The sequence below is a fragment of the Choloepus didactylus genome, chromosome 2 (genome assembly GCF_015220235.1).
Source record: "Choloepus didactylus isolate mChoDid1 chromosome 2, mChoDid1.pri, whole genome shotgun sequence".
Taxonomy (NCBI): domain Eukaryota; kingdom Metazoa; phylum Chordata; class Mammalia; order Pilosa; family Megalonychidae; genus Choloepus; species Choloepus didactylus.
The window spans coordinates 229,569,509-229,591,586 of record NC_051308.1 but is presented as its reverse complement, the minus strand read 5'-3'; the positions used below and the strand labels follow the sequence as shown (position 1 = coordinate 229,591,586).

The following is a 22,078-nucleotide window of genomic DNA, read 5'->3' as shown; positions in this document are numbered from 1 at the left end:
AAACTTCTAGAAGACAACATAAGAGAAAAGCTTTGTGTTCTTGAGTTTTGCAAAGATTTCTTTGTAATTGATAACAAAAGCACAATCCATGAATTAAAAAATTGATAAACTAGGCACCATCAAAACTAAATAATTCTGCTTTGCAGAAGTCATTATTAAGAGAACGAAAATCCAAACCACAGTTAAGGAGAAAATGTTTGCAAAACATATATTTGATAAAGGGTTTGTATCCAGAACACATAAAAAACTTTCAAAACTAAACAATAAGAAAACAAATCAATGAAATAAGGACAAAAGATACGAACAGAAACTTTACCAAAGAAGATATACAAATGGCAAATAAGGATATAAAAAGATGCTCAACATTACTAGTCATTTGGGAAGCAAATCAAAACCATGAGATACCACCATATAAACATCAGAATCACTAAAATTTCAAAAGCTGACAATACCAAGTTATTACTACATGGGGAGCAACAAACACTCACACATTGCTAGTAAAAATGCAAAATGGTACAGCTACTAGAAAACAGTTTGGCATTCTCTAATAAAGTTAAATAAATTTACCACACAACTCACCAATCCCATAACTAGGAAATTTACCAAAAGAAATGAAAACTTTTGTTTACTTGAAATCCTACATGAATGTTTGTAGCAATTTTATAATTGCCAAAACCTGGAACCTGTTTAGTGGGTGAATGGATAAACAGTAGTATGTTCTAACAGTGGAATTCTACTCAGCAATAAAAAAGAACAAATCAATCACACATGTAATAATATGTATGAATCTCAAAACTATAGGACAGAGAAGAGATCAACGGTTTTCAGGGGCCAGCCATGGGAGGAGAGGATGAGAATAAAGGTGCACAAGGGGATTTTTTGTGGTGATATATATCTTCTACATTTTGATTGTAGTAGTAGTTAACATGACTGTGTACATTTATCAATAATTATAGAACTGCACACAAAAAAGTAAATTCTACTACATGTAAATTATGCCTCAATAAAAAAATGAAGTTAAAGAAATCCAAGAAACTGTGATATAAAAAGGAAAAGAAAGACTATGAAATATTATGTTTGACTCTTAAAAAAATTTATAGCTGAATCTAAGGATTTTTTAAATATCTGCCAGTATATTAGCAATAGTTTTCTCTAGTCAAAAAACATAATAAATGAATCTATTGAGATTTTTAAAAATTACATTGTCAGGTTTTTCAGCAATGAGCCAGTATTGCTTTTACAAGAAAATAAAAAATAAAGCTTATTGGGGAGTGAGGTTAGTCACTGCACGTCTTTCAACTATATTCAACTAAGATGGTATTTATTAGGTTTGACACTTTAAATTAGGCATGATATCAAGGAAAAAGCCTTCAATTATCTCTACTTTCAGAAGATGGTTTAAGCCTAGAAAAAAAGAATAAAAACATGATAAAAATTTATTGAAAGTCATTTTTTCAGTTTAACTGAATTATCTACTTCATGCCCAGTCAATTCTACATTAGGTACAAATGAAGCATAAGACACAGTTAACTGCCTTGCAGACAACTGAAATTTAGCTGCAGAGAAAATATACTTCCAAGTGAAGTGATAAAGCAAGCTCTAGGTGGATTAGACCTCAGAGAAAGGAGTGGGTTAGGTACAAAAAAGGTCAAAGGCACTGATGATTAATCAAGCAATGCTTTATGAAGGAGATGAGAATTGGGCTAGATTCCCCCCTCCCTCCACATTGGGCCAGATTTTGAAGAGCAGAATAAGTTGCGTAAGTGAAAAGAAAGAGGAAAAGACAAGCACAGTCTGGAGGCTGCTACTGAGGATTTCCTATTTTGGAAATAGAGTGAACAATCAGGAAATATCAAAGGGCTATTATTCTTCAAGAGTGGTGAAAGAAAATGAGGTCATGAATACTAGGTTAAAAAGCTAGGATAGAGTGAGAAGATAAAAATCAGTGTTTCACATAGATGATCAGGTGGCAGCAGTAGGATTGTTGTATCACCAAGGAGAAAGAAGAGAGATGAAGCAAGGAACCCAGCAGTGGAATCATCATAGTAGAATATATGGTAGGAATCCAGATATGTCATTAGGCAATGATTTCTTAGAACTGCTTCAAGGAAAGGACAAATATAAAAAAAAAATTTTTTAACTTTATTTATTGAAAAATTAAAAAAAAACACAAATGAACAACAAAACACCCACAACATTTCAAACAAAACAAAGGATTAAGAAAAACAAATAACCTAAAATAACTACTTTGCTTCCAACGTGTTCCTGCCATACCTGAAGAAAATTAACAAACCATAATCAAAGGCGTAAGAAAAAACCAATTAACCTAAAATAACTACATTGAAGCTAGTTTTTTTAATGCAATAACTTTTTTTTACTTTCAAAAAATTAAAAAAAAACAATTCAAACAAAACAAAGAAATAAGAAAAACAAAAAACCTAAAATAACTGCATTGCTTCCAACATGTCCCTACCATACCCAAAGAAAATTAACAAACTCTTAATAAAACAAATGAATAAGAAAAAATATATAACCTATAATAACTGTATTGCTTCCAACATGTCCCTACCATACCCCCCAAAAAATTAATGAACCCTAACAAAACAAAGGAATAAGAAAAACAAATAATTTCAAATAACTACATTGCTTCCAACATGATCCTCCCATACCCAAGAAAGTTTGTAAACCATAATCATTCCTGAGCATTCCCATAACCTTGAGACTACCTTCAATAGCTTATGGTCCTTATTAGATTATCACATCCCCTTCACTAGTTGCTCTCTATCTTTAGTCCCCTACATTCTACAATATAAAATATTTAATTTACATTTTCCACAGAGTTCACATTAGTGGTAACATACAATATCTCTCTTTTCGTGTCTGGCTTATTTCACTCAGCATTATGTCTTCAAGGTTCATCCATGTTGTCATATGTTTCATGACATCATTCCTTCTTAACTGCCACATAGTATTCCATTGTGTGTATATAACACCTTTGTTTATCCAATCAGCTGTTAAGGGCATTTGGATTGTTTCCATTTCTTGGTAATTGTTAATAATGCTGCATTGAACATCGGTATGCATATATCTGTTTGTGTCACTGCTTTCAGATCTTCTGGGTATACACCAATACGTGAAATTGCTGGATTAAAGCATAACTCGATATCTAGTTTTCTGAAGAACCACCAGAATGTCTTCCAGAGTGGCTGTACCATTATACATTCCCACCAGCAATGAATAAGAGTTCCAGTTTCTCCACATCCTCTCTAGCATCTGTAGTTTCCTGTTGGTCTAAAGGCAGCCACTCTAATTGGTGTGATATGATATCTCATTGTGGTCTTAATTTGCATCTCCCTAGTGAAGATGAACATTTTTTCATGTGTTTTTTTAGCCATTTGTATTTCCTCTTCAGTGAAATGTCTTTTCATATCTTTTACCTATTTTATAATTGGGTGGTCAGTACTACTGTCACTGAGTTGTAGAATTTCTTTACATACGCAAGATATCAGTCTTTTGTCAGATAAATGGTTTCCAAATATTTTTTCCCATTGTTAGCTGCCTCTTCACTTTTTTGACAAATTCCTTTGAGGTACAGACACTTTCAACTTTGAGGAATTCCCATTTATATGTGTGTGTGTGTGTATATACACACACACACACATATATATACACATCTTTTTAGGTCCGTTCTATTTATGTAATTTTCTATGTATAGGTCTTTTACATCCTTGGTTAAGTATGTTTCTAGGTACTTGATATACACATACACACACACATATATATATATATATTTTCATTGCTTGTGCTTTGGGTGTAAAGTCTAAGAAGTGACCTCCTAATACAAGGTCTTGAAGATGGTTCCCTACATTATCTTCTAGGAGTATTATGGTGCTGTCTCTTATATTGAGGTATTTAATCCACTTTGAGTTAATTTTTGTGTAGGTTGTGAGGTATGGGTCCTCTTTCATTCTTTTGGGTATGGATATCCAGTTCTCCCAGCCCAATTTGCTAAAGAGACTGTCATATCCCAGTTCAGTGGTTTTGGGGGCCTTATCAAAGATCAGTCAACCATAGATCTGCGGTTCTGTCTCCAAATTCTCAATTTGATTCCATTGATCAACATGTCAATCTTTGTGCCAGTACCATGTTGTTTTGACTATTGTGGCTTTACAGTAAGCTTCAAAGTCAGGAATTGTAAGTGCTCCCACTTTGTTTTCATTTTTTAGAATGTTTTTAGCAATTCGAGGCATCTTTCCCTTCCAAATAAATTTGATAACTAGCTTTTCCAAGTCTGCAAAGTTGATTGTTGGAATTTTGATTGGGATTGCATTGAATCTGTAGATGAGCTGGTGTAGAATTGGCATCTTAATGACATTTGGCCCTCTTATCCATGGACATGGAATATTTTTCCATCTTTTTAGGTCCATTCTATTTATGTAATTTTCTATGTATAGGTCTTTTACATCCTTGGTTAAGTATATTCCTAGGTACTTGATTTTTTTAATTGCTGTTAAGAATGGAATCTTTTTCTTGAGTATCTCTTCAGTTAGGTCATTTCTAGTGTATAGGAACATTACTGACTTATGTGCATTAATCTTGTATCCCCCTACTTTGCTAAATTTGTTAAGCTCAAGTAGCTGTCATCAATTTCTCAGGGTTTCCAAATATAAGATCATATCATCTGCAAATAATGACAGTTTGCTTCTTCCTTTCCAATTTGGATGCCTTTTATTTCTTTGTTTTGCTGGATTGCTCTGGCTAGCACTTCCAGCACAATGTTGAATAACACTGGTGATAGCGGATATCCTTGTCTCCTTCCTGATTTTAGAAGGAAGGCTTTCGGTCTCTTGTAATTGAGTACTATGCTGGCTGTGGATTTTTCACATATGCTGGCTGTGGATTTTTCACATATTCCCTTTATCAGATTGACGCAGTTTCCTTCAATTCCTGCCTTTTGAAGTGTTTTTTACCAAAAAAGGATGCTGGATTTTGTCAAATGCCTTTTCAACATCTATTGAGATGATCATTTGATTTTTCCCTTTTGATTTGTTAATGTGTTGTCTTACGTAGATTTTCTTATGTTGAACCATCCTTTCATGCCTGGAATGAACCCCACTTGATCATGGTGTATGATTTTTTAAATGTGTCTTTGGATTTGATTTGCATGTATATTTTGTTGAGAATTGTTGAGTCTATATTCATGAAGGAGACTGGTCTGTAGTTTTCCTTTATTGTAGCATCTTTACCTGGTTTTGGTATTGGAGTAATGTCGGCTTCATAAAATGAGTCAGGTAGTGTTCCATTTTCTTCAATTTTTTTGGAAAGAGTTTAAGTCAGATTGGTGTCACTTCTTTTTGGAAAGTTTGGTAGAATTCTCCCGTGAAGCCATCTGGCACTGGACATTTATTGTGGGAAGCTTTTGGATGACTGATTGGACGTCTTTGCTTGTGACTGGTTTGTTGAAGTCTTCTACTTCTTCTCTGGACAGCCTAGGTTGCTCATGTGTTTCTAAGAAATTGTCCATTTCCCCTAAATTACCTAGTTTATTGGAGTATAGTTATTCACAGTATCCTCTTATGACTTTCAATTTCTTCGGGATCTGCAGTAATGTCCCCTCTCTCATTTAATATTTTGTTTACTTGAGTCTTTTCTCTTTTTGATTTTGTCTGTCTAGCTAAGGGTACCTCAATCTAGTTGATCTTCTCAAAGAACCAACTTTTGTTTTTATTTATTCTCTCTATTGCTTTTTATTTTCTATGTCATTTATTTCTGTTTTTTAAAAATTAAATTCAGTTTTATTGAAATATATTCGCATACCATACAATCATCCATGGTGTACAATCAACTGTTCACAGTACAATCAAATAGTTATGCATTCATCACCACAATCTATTTCTGAACATTTTCCTTACATCAGAAAGAATCAGAATAAAAATAAAAAATAAAAGTAAAAAAGAACACCCAAATCATCCCCCCCAGTCCCACCCTATTTTTCATTTAGTTTGTGTCGCCATTTTTCTACTCATCCATCTGTACACTAGATAAAGGGAGTGTGATCCACAAGGTTTTCACAATCACACTGTCATCCCTTATAATCTACATTGTTATACAATTGTCTTCAGGAGCCCAGACTACTGGGTTGGAGTTTGACAGTTTTAGGTATTTACTTCTACTATTCCAACACATTAAAACCCAAGAGGTCTTATCCATATAGTGCATAAGAATGTCCACCAGAGTGACCCCTTGACTCCATTTGACATCTCTCAGTCATTGAAACTATTTTGTCTCATTTTGCATCCCCTTTTGGTCAAGAAGATATTCGCAATCCCATGATGCCACGTCCCATGTAGGGGGGAGGGCAGTGAGTTCACCTGCCGAGGTGGCTCAGTTAGAGGGCCACATCTGAGCAACAAAGAGGTACTCAGGGGGAAAGTCATAGGCACAATTATATGAAAGCTTAGCCTCTCCTTTGCAGTAATGAGCTTCGTAAGAGGAAGTCCCATGATAGAGGGCTGAGCACATCAAACCACCAGTCCTAATGTTTGTGACAACATCAACATCATTTCTGATGTTGATCATCATCAAACATCATTTCTGCTTTAATCCTTGTTATTTCTTTTCTTCTGCTTGGTTTAGGATTAGTTTGTTGTTCATTTTCTAGCTTCTTCATTGTTCCAATAGTTCTTTGGTTTTAGCTGTTTCTTCCTTTTTACGTATGCATTTAGAACTATGAATTTCCCCCTAAATACTACCTTCACTGAATCCTGTAAGTTTTGATATGTTGTGCTTTTGTTTCCATTTGTCTCTAGATATTCAGCAATTTCTCTTGCTATTTCTTCTTTAACCCACTGATTGTTTAGGGGTGTGTTGTTTAACCTCCAGATATTTGTGAATGGTCTAAATCTTTGATGGTTATTGACTTCTAGTTGTATTCCACTGTGATCAGAGAATGTGCTTTGAATAATTTCAATCTTTTTAAATTTATTGAGGCTTGTTTTGTAGTCCAGCATATGATCTATCCTGGAGAAAGTTCCGTGGGCACCAGAGAACAATGTATATCCTGGTAATTTGGGATGTAATGCTCTGTATATGTCTGTTAAGCCTAATTCATTTATCACATTGTTTAGATTTTCAATTTCCTTATTCTTCCTCTGTCTGGTTGATCTATCTATAGGAGACAGTGATTTACTGAAGTCTCCCACAATTACCGTGGAAACATCTGTTGCTTCCTTCAGTTTTGCCAATGTTTGTCTCATGTACTTTGGGGCACCTTAACTGGGTGCATAGACATTTATGATTGCTATTTCTTCTTGTTGAGTTGTCCCTTTTATTAGTATATAGCGTCCTTCTTTGTCACTTGTGACATCCTTACATTTAAAGTCTATTTTATTTGAGACTGATATTGCTACTCCTGTTTTCTTTTGGTTGTAGTTTGCATGGAATATTTTTTCCATCCTTTCACTATCAATTTCTTTGTGTCTGTAGGTCTAAGATGAGTCTCTTGTAAGCAACATATTGACTGTTCATATTTTTTAATTCATTCTGTCAATCTATACCTTTTAATTGGGGGAGTTTAATTATTCACATTCAATGTTAAGGCAGTTCTTGAATCAGTCATCATATCCTTTGGTTTTTATTTGTCAGATATATTTTTCCCCTCGCTCTTTATTTCCTTTAACATATCCTTACTAAAACTCTTGAGTTCTGTATCTTTCTCCATACCTCTCTCTCCTTTCTTTTTTTCTCAGCTAGTAGGGCTTCCTTTTGTATTTCTTGTAGGGCAAGTCTCGGTTAGCACATTCTCTCAGCATTTGTTTGTCTATGAAGATTTTAAGCTCCCCCTCAAATTTAAAGGAGAGCTTTGCTGGATAAAGAATTCTTGGTTGGCAATTTTTTTCTTTCAGAATTTTAAATATGCCATACCATTCCCTTTTTGCCTCCATGGTGGCTGCTGAGCAGTCACTACTTAGTCTTATGTTGTTTCCCTCGTATGTCATGAATTGCTTCTCTCTTGCTGCTTTCAGAAATTGTTCCTTCTCTTCAGCATATGACGATCTGATCAGAATATGTCTTGGAGTGGGTCTATTTGGATTTATTCTGTTTGGAGTTCATTGGGCATCTATGATTTGCGTATTTATGTCATTTAGAAGGGTTGGGAAATTCTCTCCAACAATGTCTTTGAATACCCTTACTAATCCTTTACCCTTCTGTTCTAGTTTGCTAATGCTGCTGGAATGCAAAACACCAGGGATGGATTGGCTTTTATAAAAGGGGGTTTATTTGGTTACACAGTTACAATCTTAAGTCCATAAAGTGTCCAAGGTAACACATCAGCAATTGGGTATGTTCACTGGAGGATGGCCAATGGTGTCCGGAAAACCTCTGTTAACTGGGAAGGCATGTGGTTGGCATCAGCTCCAAAGTTCTAATTTCAAAATGGCTTTCTCTCAGGACATTCCTCTCTAGGCTGCAGTTCCTCAAAAATTTCACTTAGTTGCATATGGGACATTTGTTCTCTCTCACTTTCTCTGGAGCAAGAGTCTGCTTTCAACGGCCGTCTTCAAACTGTCTCTCATCTGCAGTTCCTGTGCTTTCTTGAAAGTGTCCCTCTTGGTGGGAGCAGCTTGCTCCTTCTGTCTGATCTTATATAGTGCTCCAGTAATTTAATTCAGACCCACCTTGAATGGGCGGGCCAACACCTCCATGGAAATTAGCGAATCAGAGTCATCACCCACAGTTGGGTGGGACGCATCTCCATGGAAACACTCAAAGACTTATAATCTAATTAACACAGATAGGTCTGCCTACACAAGATTACATCAAAGACAATGCGTTTGGGGGGACATAATACATTCAAACTGGCATATTCCATCCCCTGGACCCCCAAATGACACAATCTTTCCGTATACAAAATACATTCATCCCACAACAATATCACAGAAACTTAAATCATTTCAGTAACAACAGTTAAGTACAAGATCCCATCAAAATCAATTATAGGCGTGGTCAGTGCTAAGGCATAATTCTTCTTTAGCTGTGGTTCTGTGAACTTAGAACAAGTTATGTGCTTCTAATATACAAAGGAGGGACATTCATAGGATAAACATTCCCACTGCCATAAGGAGAAAGAGTAAGGAAAACAGGGTTAACAGGACTAAAACAGTTCCTAAAACCTGCAGGACAAATTCCATTAGATTTCAAAGTCTGAGAGCCATTTACAGAACAATGTTGCATCCTTGGGGCTTGAGAGAGCAGGAGTCTAACCCTTCCTAAGGGCCTTTGTGGCAGCCCTTTCCTCTCCAAACGCTTGGGTGAGTGCCCCCAACACATCCACACATTGGGGAGACCACCTTCTTGGCCCCACCCTCCTCAAACATCGGGGCAGCACCCAGATTACTTTACGTCTCCGGGGCACACGCTCACCCTGTTCAGAACAGTGTGGTGGCAGCCTGGCTCTCCCCAATTCCCTGGGAATGTGCTCCACCCTCTTTGGGGCTTGGGGTGGCAGAACATTTCCTGAGCATTGAGGCGGAGGGCCCGCCCTCGACTTCCGGGGCAAACTCACCCTTTCCATGCGTGTGGGCTGCTCTGCTCTCCCAGCCTGAGACCTCTTGATTCCAGACCTCAACCTACATGGCGCTGTCTTTGAAGAAATTTTTCCTTCAGTTTGTTCCTTGAATGTCTCCTCCAGTCTAGACAGGCAACGGCTCTGTCTATAAAGTTCTCGCAAAAATTCTGTCAGCTTTGCGTGAAGCACTCAGGGGTCAAAGCCATCAGACAATAGGACTTTCCACAAATCCTTCCTGCTTAACTCCTTTTCAAATCTTGGCTTGTAATGAAATGGCGGCTGGATTCCATGTTTGGTTACATCCTCATGTTGCGCTGTAGCTTCTGGGATTCCACCCCCTGGAAGCCCGTGATTTTCCAAGCCATCAGCTTCTGGTTTCTTTGAACTCAAGAGTTCAGTTCTAAGTTTATCTCTCTCTGCTCTCATTTTATTATAAGCTACAAGGAGAAGCCAGGGTACATCCTCCGCATGTAGTCTGGAGATCTCCTCAGCTAAGTATTCCAGGTTGTCACTTTCAAATTCTTCCTTCCGTCTGACGCCAGGACTCAATTTTGTCAATTCTCTGCCACTCTTAAAACAAGGATTGACTTTCTTCCAGTTCATAACAACACATTCATCATTTCTGTTCAAGGCCTCGTCAAAAGGATCTTTAGAGTCCATATTTCCACAAACAGTCTCTTCAAAGCAGTTTAGGCCTTTTCTATCAAGCTCCTCACAATTCTTCCAGAATCTTCCCCTTATCCATTTAAAAAGCCTTTTCAATGTGTTTGGTATTTGCAAACTCAGCAGCTCCAGCACCCCACTCTCAGTACCAAAATCTGCTCTAGTTTGCTAATGCTGCCGGAATACAAAACACCAGAGATGGATCGGCTTTTATAAAGGGGGTTTATTTGGTTACACAGTTATAGTCTTAAGGCCATAAAGTGTCCAAGGTAACACATCAGCAATTGGGTACCTTCACTGGAGGATGGCCAATGGTGTCTGGAAAACATGTTAGCTGGGAAGGCATGTGGCTGGCGTCTGCTCCCAAATTTTGGGTTCAAAATGGCTTTTTCCCAGGACTTTCCTCTCTAGGCTGCAGTTCCTCAAAAATTTCACTGTCAGTTGCTCTTGGGGCGTTTGTCCTTTCTTAGCTTCTCCGGAGCAAGTCTGCTTTCAACGGCCATCTTCAAACTATCTCTCATCTGCAGCTACTCTCTCAGCTTCTGTGCATTCTTCAAAGTGTCCCTCTTGCTGTAGCTCCTCTTCAAAGTGTCACTCTCAGTTGCTCTTCAAAATGTCACTCACAGCTGCACTGAGTTCCTTCTGTTTGTCAGCTCATTTGTATGGCTCCAGTGATTTAATTTAGACTCACCTTGAATGGGTGGGGTAACACCACCATGGAAATTATCCAATCAGAGTCATCACCCACAGTTGGGTGGGGTGCATCTTCACGGAAACACTCAAAGAATTACAACCTAATCAACACAGATAGGTCTGCCCACACAAGATTACATCAAAGATAATGGCGTTTTGGGGGACACAATACATTCAAACCGGCACACCTTCTCTTCCCCTTCTGGAACACCAATCATTCTCATACTAGTGTGCTTCATATTGTCCATCATATCCCTGACATCCATTTCAAATTTTTTTTATTTTTTTTGTCACTTATTCTTTTGTTCTTACACTGTCCAACCTAGACTCTTCCAGTTCACTTACCCTTTCCTCCATTTCCTCTAATCTAGTACTATGTGTATCCAGAATCCTTTTAATTTGATCAACAGTTTATTTCCATAAGATCTTCTATTTTTTTATTTACTCTTGCAAATTCTTCCTTATGCTCTTCTAGGGTCTTCTTGATGTCCTTTATATCCTGAGGAGCCATAGTATTGGTGTTTGTGATTACTTCTTTGATTAATTTCTCCACATTTTATATCTCTTCTGATTTTTAAATTTGGGTGTTTGACTTATCCATATTTTCTGGATTCTTCATATGCTTTATAATTTTCTGTTGTTTTTGGCCTCTTGGCATTTGCTTATCTTGATAGGGTTCTTTTAGGACATGCAGGCTTATTTAAACAATTATCTATAATTTGACAGAGCTACAGCTTGATGCAGTACACTTTCCCTGACCTACCAGCAGGTGGCGCTCCCAATCCACCTCTTATCCTCAATCCAGTTCTCCCAAACTTTGTTTATACAGCGAGTAAGAGTCCAAACTATGTGGATGTCCAATCAGTGCACCAATTTTCCATGTGCAATGGGGACTGCAAGCCCTGTGGGTGGGGGTTTTGCCCTGTGCAGTTTGGCAGGGAAGAAGGCTTTAAGAACTTGGGCTGCAGCAGGTGTCCACTCTTTCAGCTCAGACTCCCCTCAGTCCCTCTTTGCTGTGGACCCACAAGTCCCTGGGCTTGGTGTAGGGCGCCTGTCACTTCCATGCGGCTCCTCTGCCTCTTGGCTGTGCAACCTGTGGGCCTCTGCAGAGGAGGAATTGTGCTGTCACAAGCCAGTGAAATCCCGAGTTCCCTTGAGGAGGCTCTCAGCTGCAGCAGTGCTAATGGGTGGCTCCTTGCCCACTTCAAAGATGGTCGCACAGGGCGTGGAAAATAACTCACTTCTGCAATCATTTGCTTGCTGCAGCAGCTTGTCCCTGACTTTGGGGCCTTCAGCTACGAGTGTGCATGTCAGTTACCGACAGTAACCAACAGTAACTGACAGTAACTGACAGAAGATCCAGTAACTGACAGTTACCCACGTCAGTTACTGAGGAGAGTGCCTGGGGCATGGAAGGCACTCCCTGCTGTGACTGACCTCAGCTCCCTCTGCAGTCTTGCTGGCCGCTTTGTGGGTCCCACTCCGACCCACCTCCAAACACAGTGCGAGTCTGGCTGCCGTTTTCCCAGTGGCTCTCCAGATCAAAGACTTACATGATTCTGAATGCAGTCTCTTGGCTTCTCCAAGTGCTTAATCACTATGGATATACAAGTCCCTGCCTAGCCAATGGAACCCTGGAACCAGAATTCTGGAGCACTTTCTATCTTTTATCTAGTGTTTTTCATGGAGGAGAATTTTCCTCTGTCTCTCCTAATTTGACATCTTGAATCCTCAGGATGAACTTTTATGTTATGGGAAGAATAGGGTCATTGGAGGTCATTCATAATTTTTAAAAATTTTAATTTTATTAGAGCAGTTGTAGTTTACTGAAAAATCATGCATAAAGTACAGAATTTCCAAACCCCACCCCCCCTTCCATACAGACAGTTTTCACTATTATTAACATTTTACATTAGTGTGGTACCTTTGGTACAACTGATGAAGCAATATTATTATATTATTATTTATAACACTTAGTTTCCATCAGGGTTCACTCAGTATTATATAATTCTATGGATTTTCAAAAAATATTTTATTCTACCTAATGCTGTTTTAAAACATAGTGGTAGGAGCCACAGTCAGACTGAAAGAGTATTCTGGAAATTGAGGCAACAATTAAACCATTGTTTTGACAAAATGGACAGAAATAGAATAGCAATTAGCAGGAGTAGCTGGACAACATGCAGTACAACCATGTAAGGAGAAGAAAAAAAAACCAAAAAAGAGAAAGAATGGAGCAAATTCACTCTGTATGTACAGGAAAAAGTGTCAAGAGCATGGAGGTGGTATGGCCCCGAAGAAGTAGTCTAATAATACTCCATTGGATTTGCTGCATCTGTTCACTAAAGAAACTTAATTAATGATTCCTCAAGTGAATATAATTATTCTCATGTTTCTAAAATAGGAATTATTCAATAAAGGGGAGTCCTCTGTTACAGAGGAAAGAGAGGCAGATTACAAGTCGTAACAACCAGACTCGGACTATTCAGTAACCATGACACCATGAGCAATTTAATCTCTCTAAGCTTTGGTTTCCTCATATGGAAGAAAGGAACAATATCCATTCCCTCTGCATAGGTGTTATAAGGGTCTAATGAAATAAGGCACTAATATAAGTACCTTAAATAATAGAACCTTAAATATTAGAACAAGGCAACCTCATTTTCAAATATGAAGATCCAGCAGGAATTTTTAACTACTATAAGCCTTTTAGATTGATTAAGTATTTCTCAGGGGGATGGTAGAGAAGTTATAGAAGGTTAAAAAAAAAAGGTTGAGATATGTTGAGAGGAAATGGAGGAAGATTAGGGACTTGATTCAGTGAATTTGGAGAAGGATACATTTGGGAACTTAGTGGCAAATGATTTGGGCAATGCAGAGAAGAAAAAAGGCAAGCAGTCAATTAAGGTTTGACAGCATGGCTTTGTGATGGATGAATTCATCCTGATCTTTGCTTTGTGTTAACAAGCTAGTTTGTTGGTTGGTTTTTTCATTTAACACATATTTTGTATGTATGAGATTCGGCATTAGTGCTAAATCCAAATAAGATTTATAAGGCACATCTTTGTCCCCGGGAACATCAGCATACTGAGCATTTATCTGGGTTCCAGGAACTATAACAAGTGCTTTATATTACTTCATTTAATTTTTACAATGGCCTTACGAAGTATTATTAGTATATCCATTTTACGACTGAGATTAAGAACTTGCCCAACAGAGCCAGTGCTCAAACCTCGTCAGAGCTGGAGCCCTTACTGCTGCACTAAACTGTTTCGTGGCAAAAGGAGGGGGAGATTAGGAATCAGACAGTGACAAGTTGGTACGTGATCTGTGATGCCTGGCTCTGGTACAGGTGCAAAGTTAAAGAGTTCGAAAGCAGAGACTACAATTTTGGCGCCTAGTAGCAAAAAGACCCAAAGGATATAGTAGAGATTACTACTAGGGATGGAAATTGGCATTGTATATTCAGCAAAACATGAATAAAGGCTTTAAATAATTTCAGACAAAAAAAAAATATAAAATATATAATTTTGTGAGGATTAAGGAATTCAGTTTACCTAAAACATTCTGAAGACAAGATATACACAAAGATGGAAAGAATTCTATACTCCACAAAACTCCAAAACAATATGGGTTTCTAAATTCTAACTTATTAGAACTGAAGTCCTGATGAGGAGACATAAAGCAGTGTACCAACTAGACTAGCACAGAGTAAAGAGACTTGTTCAATGAGAAGCTAAAAATGCTTTTTTTGAAAAGACACAAGTATACCATTTATATGAAATTTTAAGACACTCAAAATAGTAAGTCTATATGGTTTATGGATATACACATATGGAGTTGCAGTATTAAAAAATACATAGGAATGATATATGCCAGGGGATGGCGAACTATAGATTGCCTGTCATCTGTTTTTTGTACAGCCTGTAAGCTAAGAACAGTAAAAACGCATTAAAAAAAAAAAATATATATATATATATATATATAAGTCCAAAAAAAACCAAAACCAAAAACAAACAACAACCAACCAAACACTAAGCCTGAATGAAAAAAGAAGCCTATAACACATGGGAACTCAAGGCATGGTGTTGATTTTGAAAAAAGCACATGGAAAACAATTTTAAAAGAAAATAGTGGTAGGAGCAGAAGTCAGACTGCTTTTAGATAATGCTTTTAATAGGAAAAAAATTACAAAATGTCTTAAAAACTGATATCTCTAACAAATATTAATAGGGTAAAATGGAAGGTTCAAATGAATCAAAACAATACAATCATTATGATATCCTGTTAGTTTGTGCTTCTGTTCTCACCTGGGTTTTAATGTTTTCTGGATCCTCAGCTTGGCTGTCTCGTTTCTGGCTGGGCTTCCAGGCGTTCTCGGCCTTTTTCAGGTGCACGTCTTCTTTCACAGAGACTGTGATGATCTTCCTGGGCTCTCTTCTCTGACCAGGTTGAGATCTCCGTGGTCCAACGTTCAACAACTAGGACAAGAATATTCTTTATTATATCTACACAGAGTACTTACAATTTTATGTGTCTGCTGTGCTGCTCAAGTCAAGCCTGTTGATCACACAAAACACTTCTAGACACAAAGACAGATATTAGGCATTCAAGTTAGATGTGATCTTTTTTGAAGAAGAAAAATAATTTGTTCAAAAAACCATCAAATTAATGTTTTCCACCACTACAATTTTTCTTCCATCACTACAACATTGGATCCTGATGGAAAATGATGTAGGATAAAGCTGTTATTCCTAACAAAAATAACTACCCCTAAGTGAAACTCTACTTTTATTAGTTGTCTGACTTTGAACTGGTGACTTCCATAACTACCAAAATTCACAGGTGGTAAATTATCAAAATTACAAATCTATGTAAAACTATGCAAATACCTCATGACTAAACTCTGTAGAATAGACACCCAGCTTTTCTACAGATCATAATGAATCACTATAACTGCCATGGCCAGAAACACAAAAATTAGTCTTTCTTATATCATCAAAGAAAGTCAAAATAAATTGCTCCCTAAAAAAAAATGTCCTCCTCTAATCATCAGTTGTCCATTCCTACTAGGTTCTCACTATGTTATTCTGTTAAAATCAATATATGTTGGCATGTAAAACTGATCATCAAATTAAGTATTGTTACTGCAAGAGACAATGAGTTAAGTTTCAAGTTACATTCTGTTTATTAAAATCTTAATTATTATATCATAATATATTATATATATTAATTTATATATTTTTATATATTATCCAATTTATACATTACATATTAATAATATAATATAACATAATATATATAATAATATAAGTCTTAATAATTATTCCCTTCGATGTTTGGAAATGATTTTTCAAGATTAAATACTTGGGTTAATCCTCAGCTTTGCTACCTCCCAGATCTGTTGTATGTTGGCAGCCTTCACTTTTTCTAATATGTTATTCTTCAGATGCTAAGAAAATATTGTCATTAGATTCCAGGAGCAGAGGAAAAAAACTTCACACAAGTCATATAGACCAGAATCATCTCTTACTTAATGCTCCAACACTGCCTATTTGAATTCATATAAAGCTTCAGAGAAATAAGTAGAGACATAAACGTCATACTTGATATAAAAAGATTGCTTCTAGGAGAAACATGGTTTGAAGCATAAGCTGATAAATGCGTTTACACACATCAATCACAGAATTATTCTTTTATAGTTCACCATCTGCCCTAATTAGAAATGGCAGTATCAAAGATGCATCAGGATCAAAAGTTAAAATTTCTGAGCTCTTCACACCAGTCTTGTCAAATGCATCCAGCTAAGGACACAGTACTGATGATATGATCTCAGACTGTTAGGTAAACATGAAAAAAACTGAGCAGTCAGATAAGCCTGGAGGTAGTAGGCATGGTATAACTCAAAGAACTAAACCTGGAAAAGTACCAACAGGGAACAGTTGCCAAACCAGACAGTACTACCTACCACAAGAACATTTACTTTAACTGAAACTTTGATATGGTAGTCCAGAAAAAACAATTTGTTAAGAAAAAAATGTATCAAACCAAGTACTGTCTGGTTTTTATCATTTACGTTGTATTATAGTGTGTGTGTGTGTGTGTGTGTGTGTATCTGTTAAAACCAATATATGTTGGCATGTCAACATATACACATACACACACTATATATACGCTATATAGTGTAACTCATCTGGGTTAATAATATCTTTTCAATGCTTGGATGAAGCGCAGATATTTAATTATCATGAGACATTTAGTTTACACATGCAGTTACACATAAAAATTTGTCAAGTATAAAGGTTGTTGGGTACAATTTAAGGTAAATATGTTAAAATCATGTAAGAGTTACAGTATGCATAATTTTGGGATATAATTTTAAATCTTATTTGGATAATGTCAGCAAATGACCGTTTCCAAAGACTACTGCAAACACCAGTGAATGTGTCTTGAGATTTGAATCTGGAAAGTGAGAGACAGGATTTACACCACATTTCTTTACCTGCCTCAAGACAAATATGGGTGACTTTCAAATGAGTAGCACAGAGATGTGAGAAATATAATTAAATAGATAATGACAATGTTTGAAAGGAAAAGAAGTCTTGAAGCACTAACTAATCGTTGAAATTTAACATGGGTGGAACCTCTCAAGACACATTTATAAATTACATTTCTTTCTCCAGATATAACTAAGATAAACATTGAGTTCCCAATAGATTTACTATATTTATTAATCTTCAGCACACCTAATTAAATAATCTCCAACATTCTCATGATTAAGAGAATTCTTGGAATAATTCATGTCTGGAACATCAATGCATGGAAGGAGTGTAGTGCAGTAGAGTAAAGAGGCAGATTAGGATATAGAAGAACTGGATTCCTGAGTCCAACTCTGATACTCACAAACCAAGTTACGGTGAGCAAGTCTCTTAATTTTGTTGAGCTTAAGCTTTCTCATATATAAATGCCTGTCCAATCTACAAAACTATCATGAAGATCATAGGATAAAAGACATGTAAAAGGACTATAAAAATTATGCCAGGCATTATAATCAATAAAAAATAACCAAAAAGGAACTTTTTAAACAATTATGTATGGACTGGTATAATTATCTTTAAGCATTTCATGTCTTCTTTTGGTGTGTGAAAAAACTTTATATAAACCATCAAATTTTATAGTAACTTTCAAAAGTAGCACTGAACGATGAATGACCTATTTATTAATCACAAACAATATCTACGATCCTGTGCTAAGAATTATGGGCCATACCTAAAGAAATAAAGCCTGGACTTGCTTGAAAGACAAACAATTCCTGATTAATGGCTAGAAGAGGAACATTACCATTTAGTGTGCTCAGAGTCCACAGATATCAGAAGTAAAATGAAGCATCAAAATTTAGAGTTGGTTAACTGGTAGCCTACAATTTTATCTTAGGTGAGCTGGAAGTCTAAATTTTTTACCCACTTCCATACATTTTTCTTAAATGTATTAAATAAGAAATTGTACCAATCTCTGTTTTGGGATCTGATATTCATTATTCCTATTTCTTTCAGAGACTGCATTATACCCTCAAATTCCTCTGCTTATCTAGACAATTAGAGAAAATGGGGCCAATATTTACATTTACAATTTTAAAAGAAGAAAGAAAAGCAAGTGTTCTCTTAAGGACAGAAGGGAGGGATGATAGCTCAGGAAACCTTGTTTGGCCCTAAGATTTTAAGAGCCCTCTTCTTGGGACATTTCTTTTGGAGCACTTTCTGTGATGTCTGCCAACAGATTACTATTAAAGTAACATCACAAATGCCCAAGTAATTTGATTTTTAAAAACAGAGAGAGATGATACTGCCTCAGGCGCTTCCATTAGATAGATACTTTACTGTTCATCAAAGCACCCTTGTGTTTGAAAATTGTACTTCACTGCACATGACATTTTATAACAATTTGCTATGTATTTATAATATTTTGTAATGAGTCTGTTACAGCAAAGTTTATAATAGAAGTCACGGCAACTAAATCTTACTGTGAAACATATCTACTAGATTTTAATACAATTGGGTAGTAATTATTTATAAGCCAGTTTGAAGAATGGACAAAAATGATTAGAAGTCTGTAGCTAGAAATTACAAAGGGTAGGGCTGCTCCTTTTTTTCCAACAGCATGTTACTTTAATAGTAATCTGTTAATGAGATAATGGCTCATTTTCAGGCACATAACTTTGATTACAACGTTATTTCAAATTTCGGCAAAACAAAGATTAAAATAACCCAAAACAAACATAAAAACCCACAATAATAAAAATACAAATTTAAACCATCAAAATGGAAATAATACTGAAAAATAAGGTATAATGGTTTCTAGAAAGCTGCTTTCTAAGACTTTCTGGAGAAGCAATTCGAGCTTTAGGAACATCTTTAATTTAGTATTTAGAGAAAATAAAAAATTCCAAATTTGTGTGAAAATAGAATATCACGCACAGAGGTCTTTTTAAGTTGCTGATGCTCAATAAATAACATGTGTCAAATTAAGAAGGGTTTCTATAATTTTACAAAGCCCCAGCACAGTGTAGGCACTGAATAAGTATTTGGCTGCAGGCAAGTAATCAAGTAATTCAAATATCTATAGAGTAACATTTGTTTTTCACACCATGTAGTCTTATTTCAAAGCAGGTTTCAAAAGTTGCCATTCCAGAAATAAAAAGGTGAAGGGGAAATAAAAAGTGTCACTTTATATACAAACATTTTTAAAAGCATAAAATAAAGTAGTGTTAACAGAGTGATCTGCAAATGTACATCAAACCCCAAGTTCTTCCATAACTTTAGAGTAAGTGCTCTCTTCCATTCTAACTTGGGAAAAAGAGGTATTCACATCACTGGCAACTTTCCTCCATGCTTTCTGCAAGTCTACAAAGCACGGGGTAGGCAGAACCTGCCAAATCCTGCACAGTGCAGTGCCTCAGCATAACTCCATTGGTGATGTCACTTCCACTGCTGAAGAGCCTGCCACTGGAGGTGTAATGGCACTCTGCAATTTAGCAATACTGTACTCCTTTGTACATGTTGTTTGTTTATATTTTGACTTCACAACCTATAGTAAATAAGAAGAACAAAACAGAAAATATTATAACACCATAGAGTATTGTTTAAAAAAAAAAAGGATTCAGCGCACCCCTAGAGGCAGGCTCTTCAGGGGTGGGTGCGACATCGCCAAAGGAATGCATGTTGGGGCTTTGCCCTGTTCCAGGACTGGCAATCCATGCCTGCTCTGCACTTTGCAAACCTGTAGAAACAAAGACAAGAGATGCCTATGAGCTGAATGCCATCAGAGATCTCCAATGCATCAGGACACCTCAAAGGAAAACATGAATACTCTATCAAGGTTGACTCTACTTTTAACCCATTTGCAGGTCATTTCAATGGAAAAAAATATGGGGAAAAAAATAAAGACCAAATTAATGCAGACCAGCTTCTTTCAAGTAAAAACTCAAATGTATTCTTTATTTTCCTTAATATTAGAATGGAAAGGATAATCTTCGCCTCTTCTCCTTCTTGTTCTTGGTTAGAGGAATCAATGAATAAAAGCTGCTCTCTTGCTGTCAGATAAGATGCCATGGAGTCTATGACAGTTTCTAACTAATTGGGTTGTAGGGAACTTGCACTTACAGGTACACCTCTTCCGCCAGGTGTTTGCCTTCCAAAATCTGCAAAGGCTGGAGTAAAGTCTGGTCCCCGAGGCAAAATTCGAGGATCTAGAGTTCTCATTGGCAATTTTGGTTGGTTGATCTGCATGAAGAAGCAAAGGAAAGCTTAATACAATTTCCAGAGCATTCAGTGCCACAAAGATAACAAAAACCTTGCTTGGAAAGACATGTCAGCTGAAATGGTGAACACTGGCTTCCGAACCAGTTCCGAACCATGGTGGCTTCTCCTTGCTGACCCTTGGAGCCTTAAGGGCCCCAATGGTTTTCTGGTGCCCTGGAGCTAATAGGCCTAACATTCCCAAGGGAAGGCTAGACATGTCAATTGAATGGCTCCCTAGACCCTTAGGACTAGAAGAATGGCACAAGAAAAGCTATTTTGGGGTCCTTTGAACTAGGGCTAAATTTCAGCATTCATTTTTCAAGATATTGACCAGGACATCAGAGTAATTACCTATAAGAATCTTGATACTGCTCATTTTGGTTTTGATGCTGTCGACTTATGGTTAATAAATTATGTATTCTCAGTAATCACTTAGTCTTCAAAGGAAATATAGGTTTCATGTGTGATGATCCACTAAAAATCTCACTTTGTCTGCCTTGTTAGTCTGAGATATCTGGCATTGTATGTATGTGGTTTGTATGTAACAGGCAAATAAGCATTGACTATACTAATTGTCTGCAACATTAAGATCGGGTATAAAGAGAAAGGGTGTCCATTTGCACAAGATTGGCAATTGTGCTACTGGAAGAATTCATTAGGGACATTTTAAGATATACATTATTTGAATTATGTTGACTCCCATTTAAGTTTGATCTGCCAGATACTTTTCTAGGTTTCCCATCTGTACTCAATGCTATTATAATTCCATACCGAATTTTAGAATGGTTTTCCACCTATAAATTTTACATGGAAAGAACTCCATATCACTTCAGCCATATGTTTCCCCCAACAGACACATAACTTTCACCACATCACTAGGAACTAGCCATAGAAAGCAGACTAATAAATTTTAAAAATTCACTACTCAAATATGGGTCAAGTTCCAAGATTACTGTAACCTATAATAAACTAAAAATCCAAACAGTGTCTAGGGAAACTCTAATTCTTAAACATTATGCATTTTTATTCAAATATCGTTTTATCTAGTAATTCCTAAAAATCATACTTATATATTGTTCAAACTTCACATATTTGCACTGATAGTTAAAATCAGTTACCACCAGAAGGACCTATTTTCTCTGAGGGTGCCCCTTACCTTGTCAAGAACTACATCACTGATAGGAGGCAAACCCTCTGGTTTCTGTATACAGGCTGGCATGAACTGGAAGTCCAGCAGAAACTCCCTGTCATATTGCTTCTTGCCTTCGTTATCAGCAGGCTTCCAGGATTCTAGAAAGAGGGATATTGACAGACAACTGTCTTTAGGGTCATCATATATATGTATGTATGTATGTAT

At 36.7% G+C, this 22,078-nt stretch overlaps 1 protein-coding gene across 21 annotated transcripts in view; it reads right to left on the bottom strand.

Moving 5' to 3' along the window:
* The window catches only part of EIF4G3 (eukaryotic translation initiation factor 4 gamma 3), a 443,721-nt gene that overhangs the window by 93,794 nt on the left and 327,849 nt on the right, over positions 1 to 22,078 (bottom strand). For 16 of the 21 annotated variants that reach the window (XM_037828262.1, XM_037828266.1, XM_037828263.1 and 13 more), the window contains 4 exons: positions 21,878 to 22,011; positions 20,584 to 20,703; positions 20,090 to 20,200; positions 15,235 to 15,405 (listed from right to left, as the gene is read on the bottom strand). In XM_037828262.1, the coding sequence (XP_037684190.1) occupies positions 15,235 to 15,405; positions 20,090 to 20,200; positions 20,584 to 20,703; positions 21,878 to 22,011 (536 nt within the window). The remainder of the gene's footprint in view (positions 1 to 15,234; positions 15,406 to 20,089; positions 20,201 to 20,583; positions 20,704 to 21,877; positions 22,012 to 22,078) is intronic. The other 5 variants (XM_037828268.1, XM_037828270.1, XM_037828271.1 and 2 more) reach the window with 1 other exon arrangement.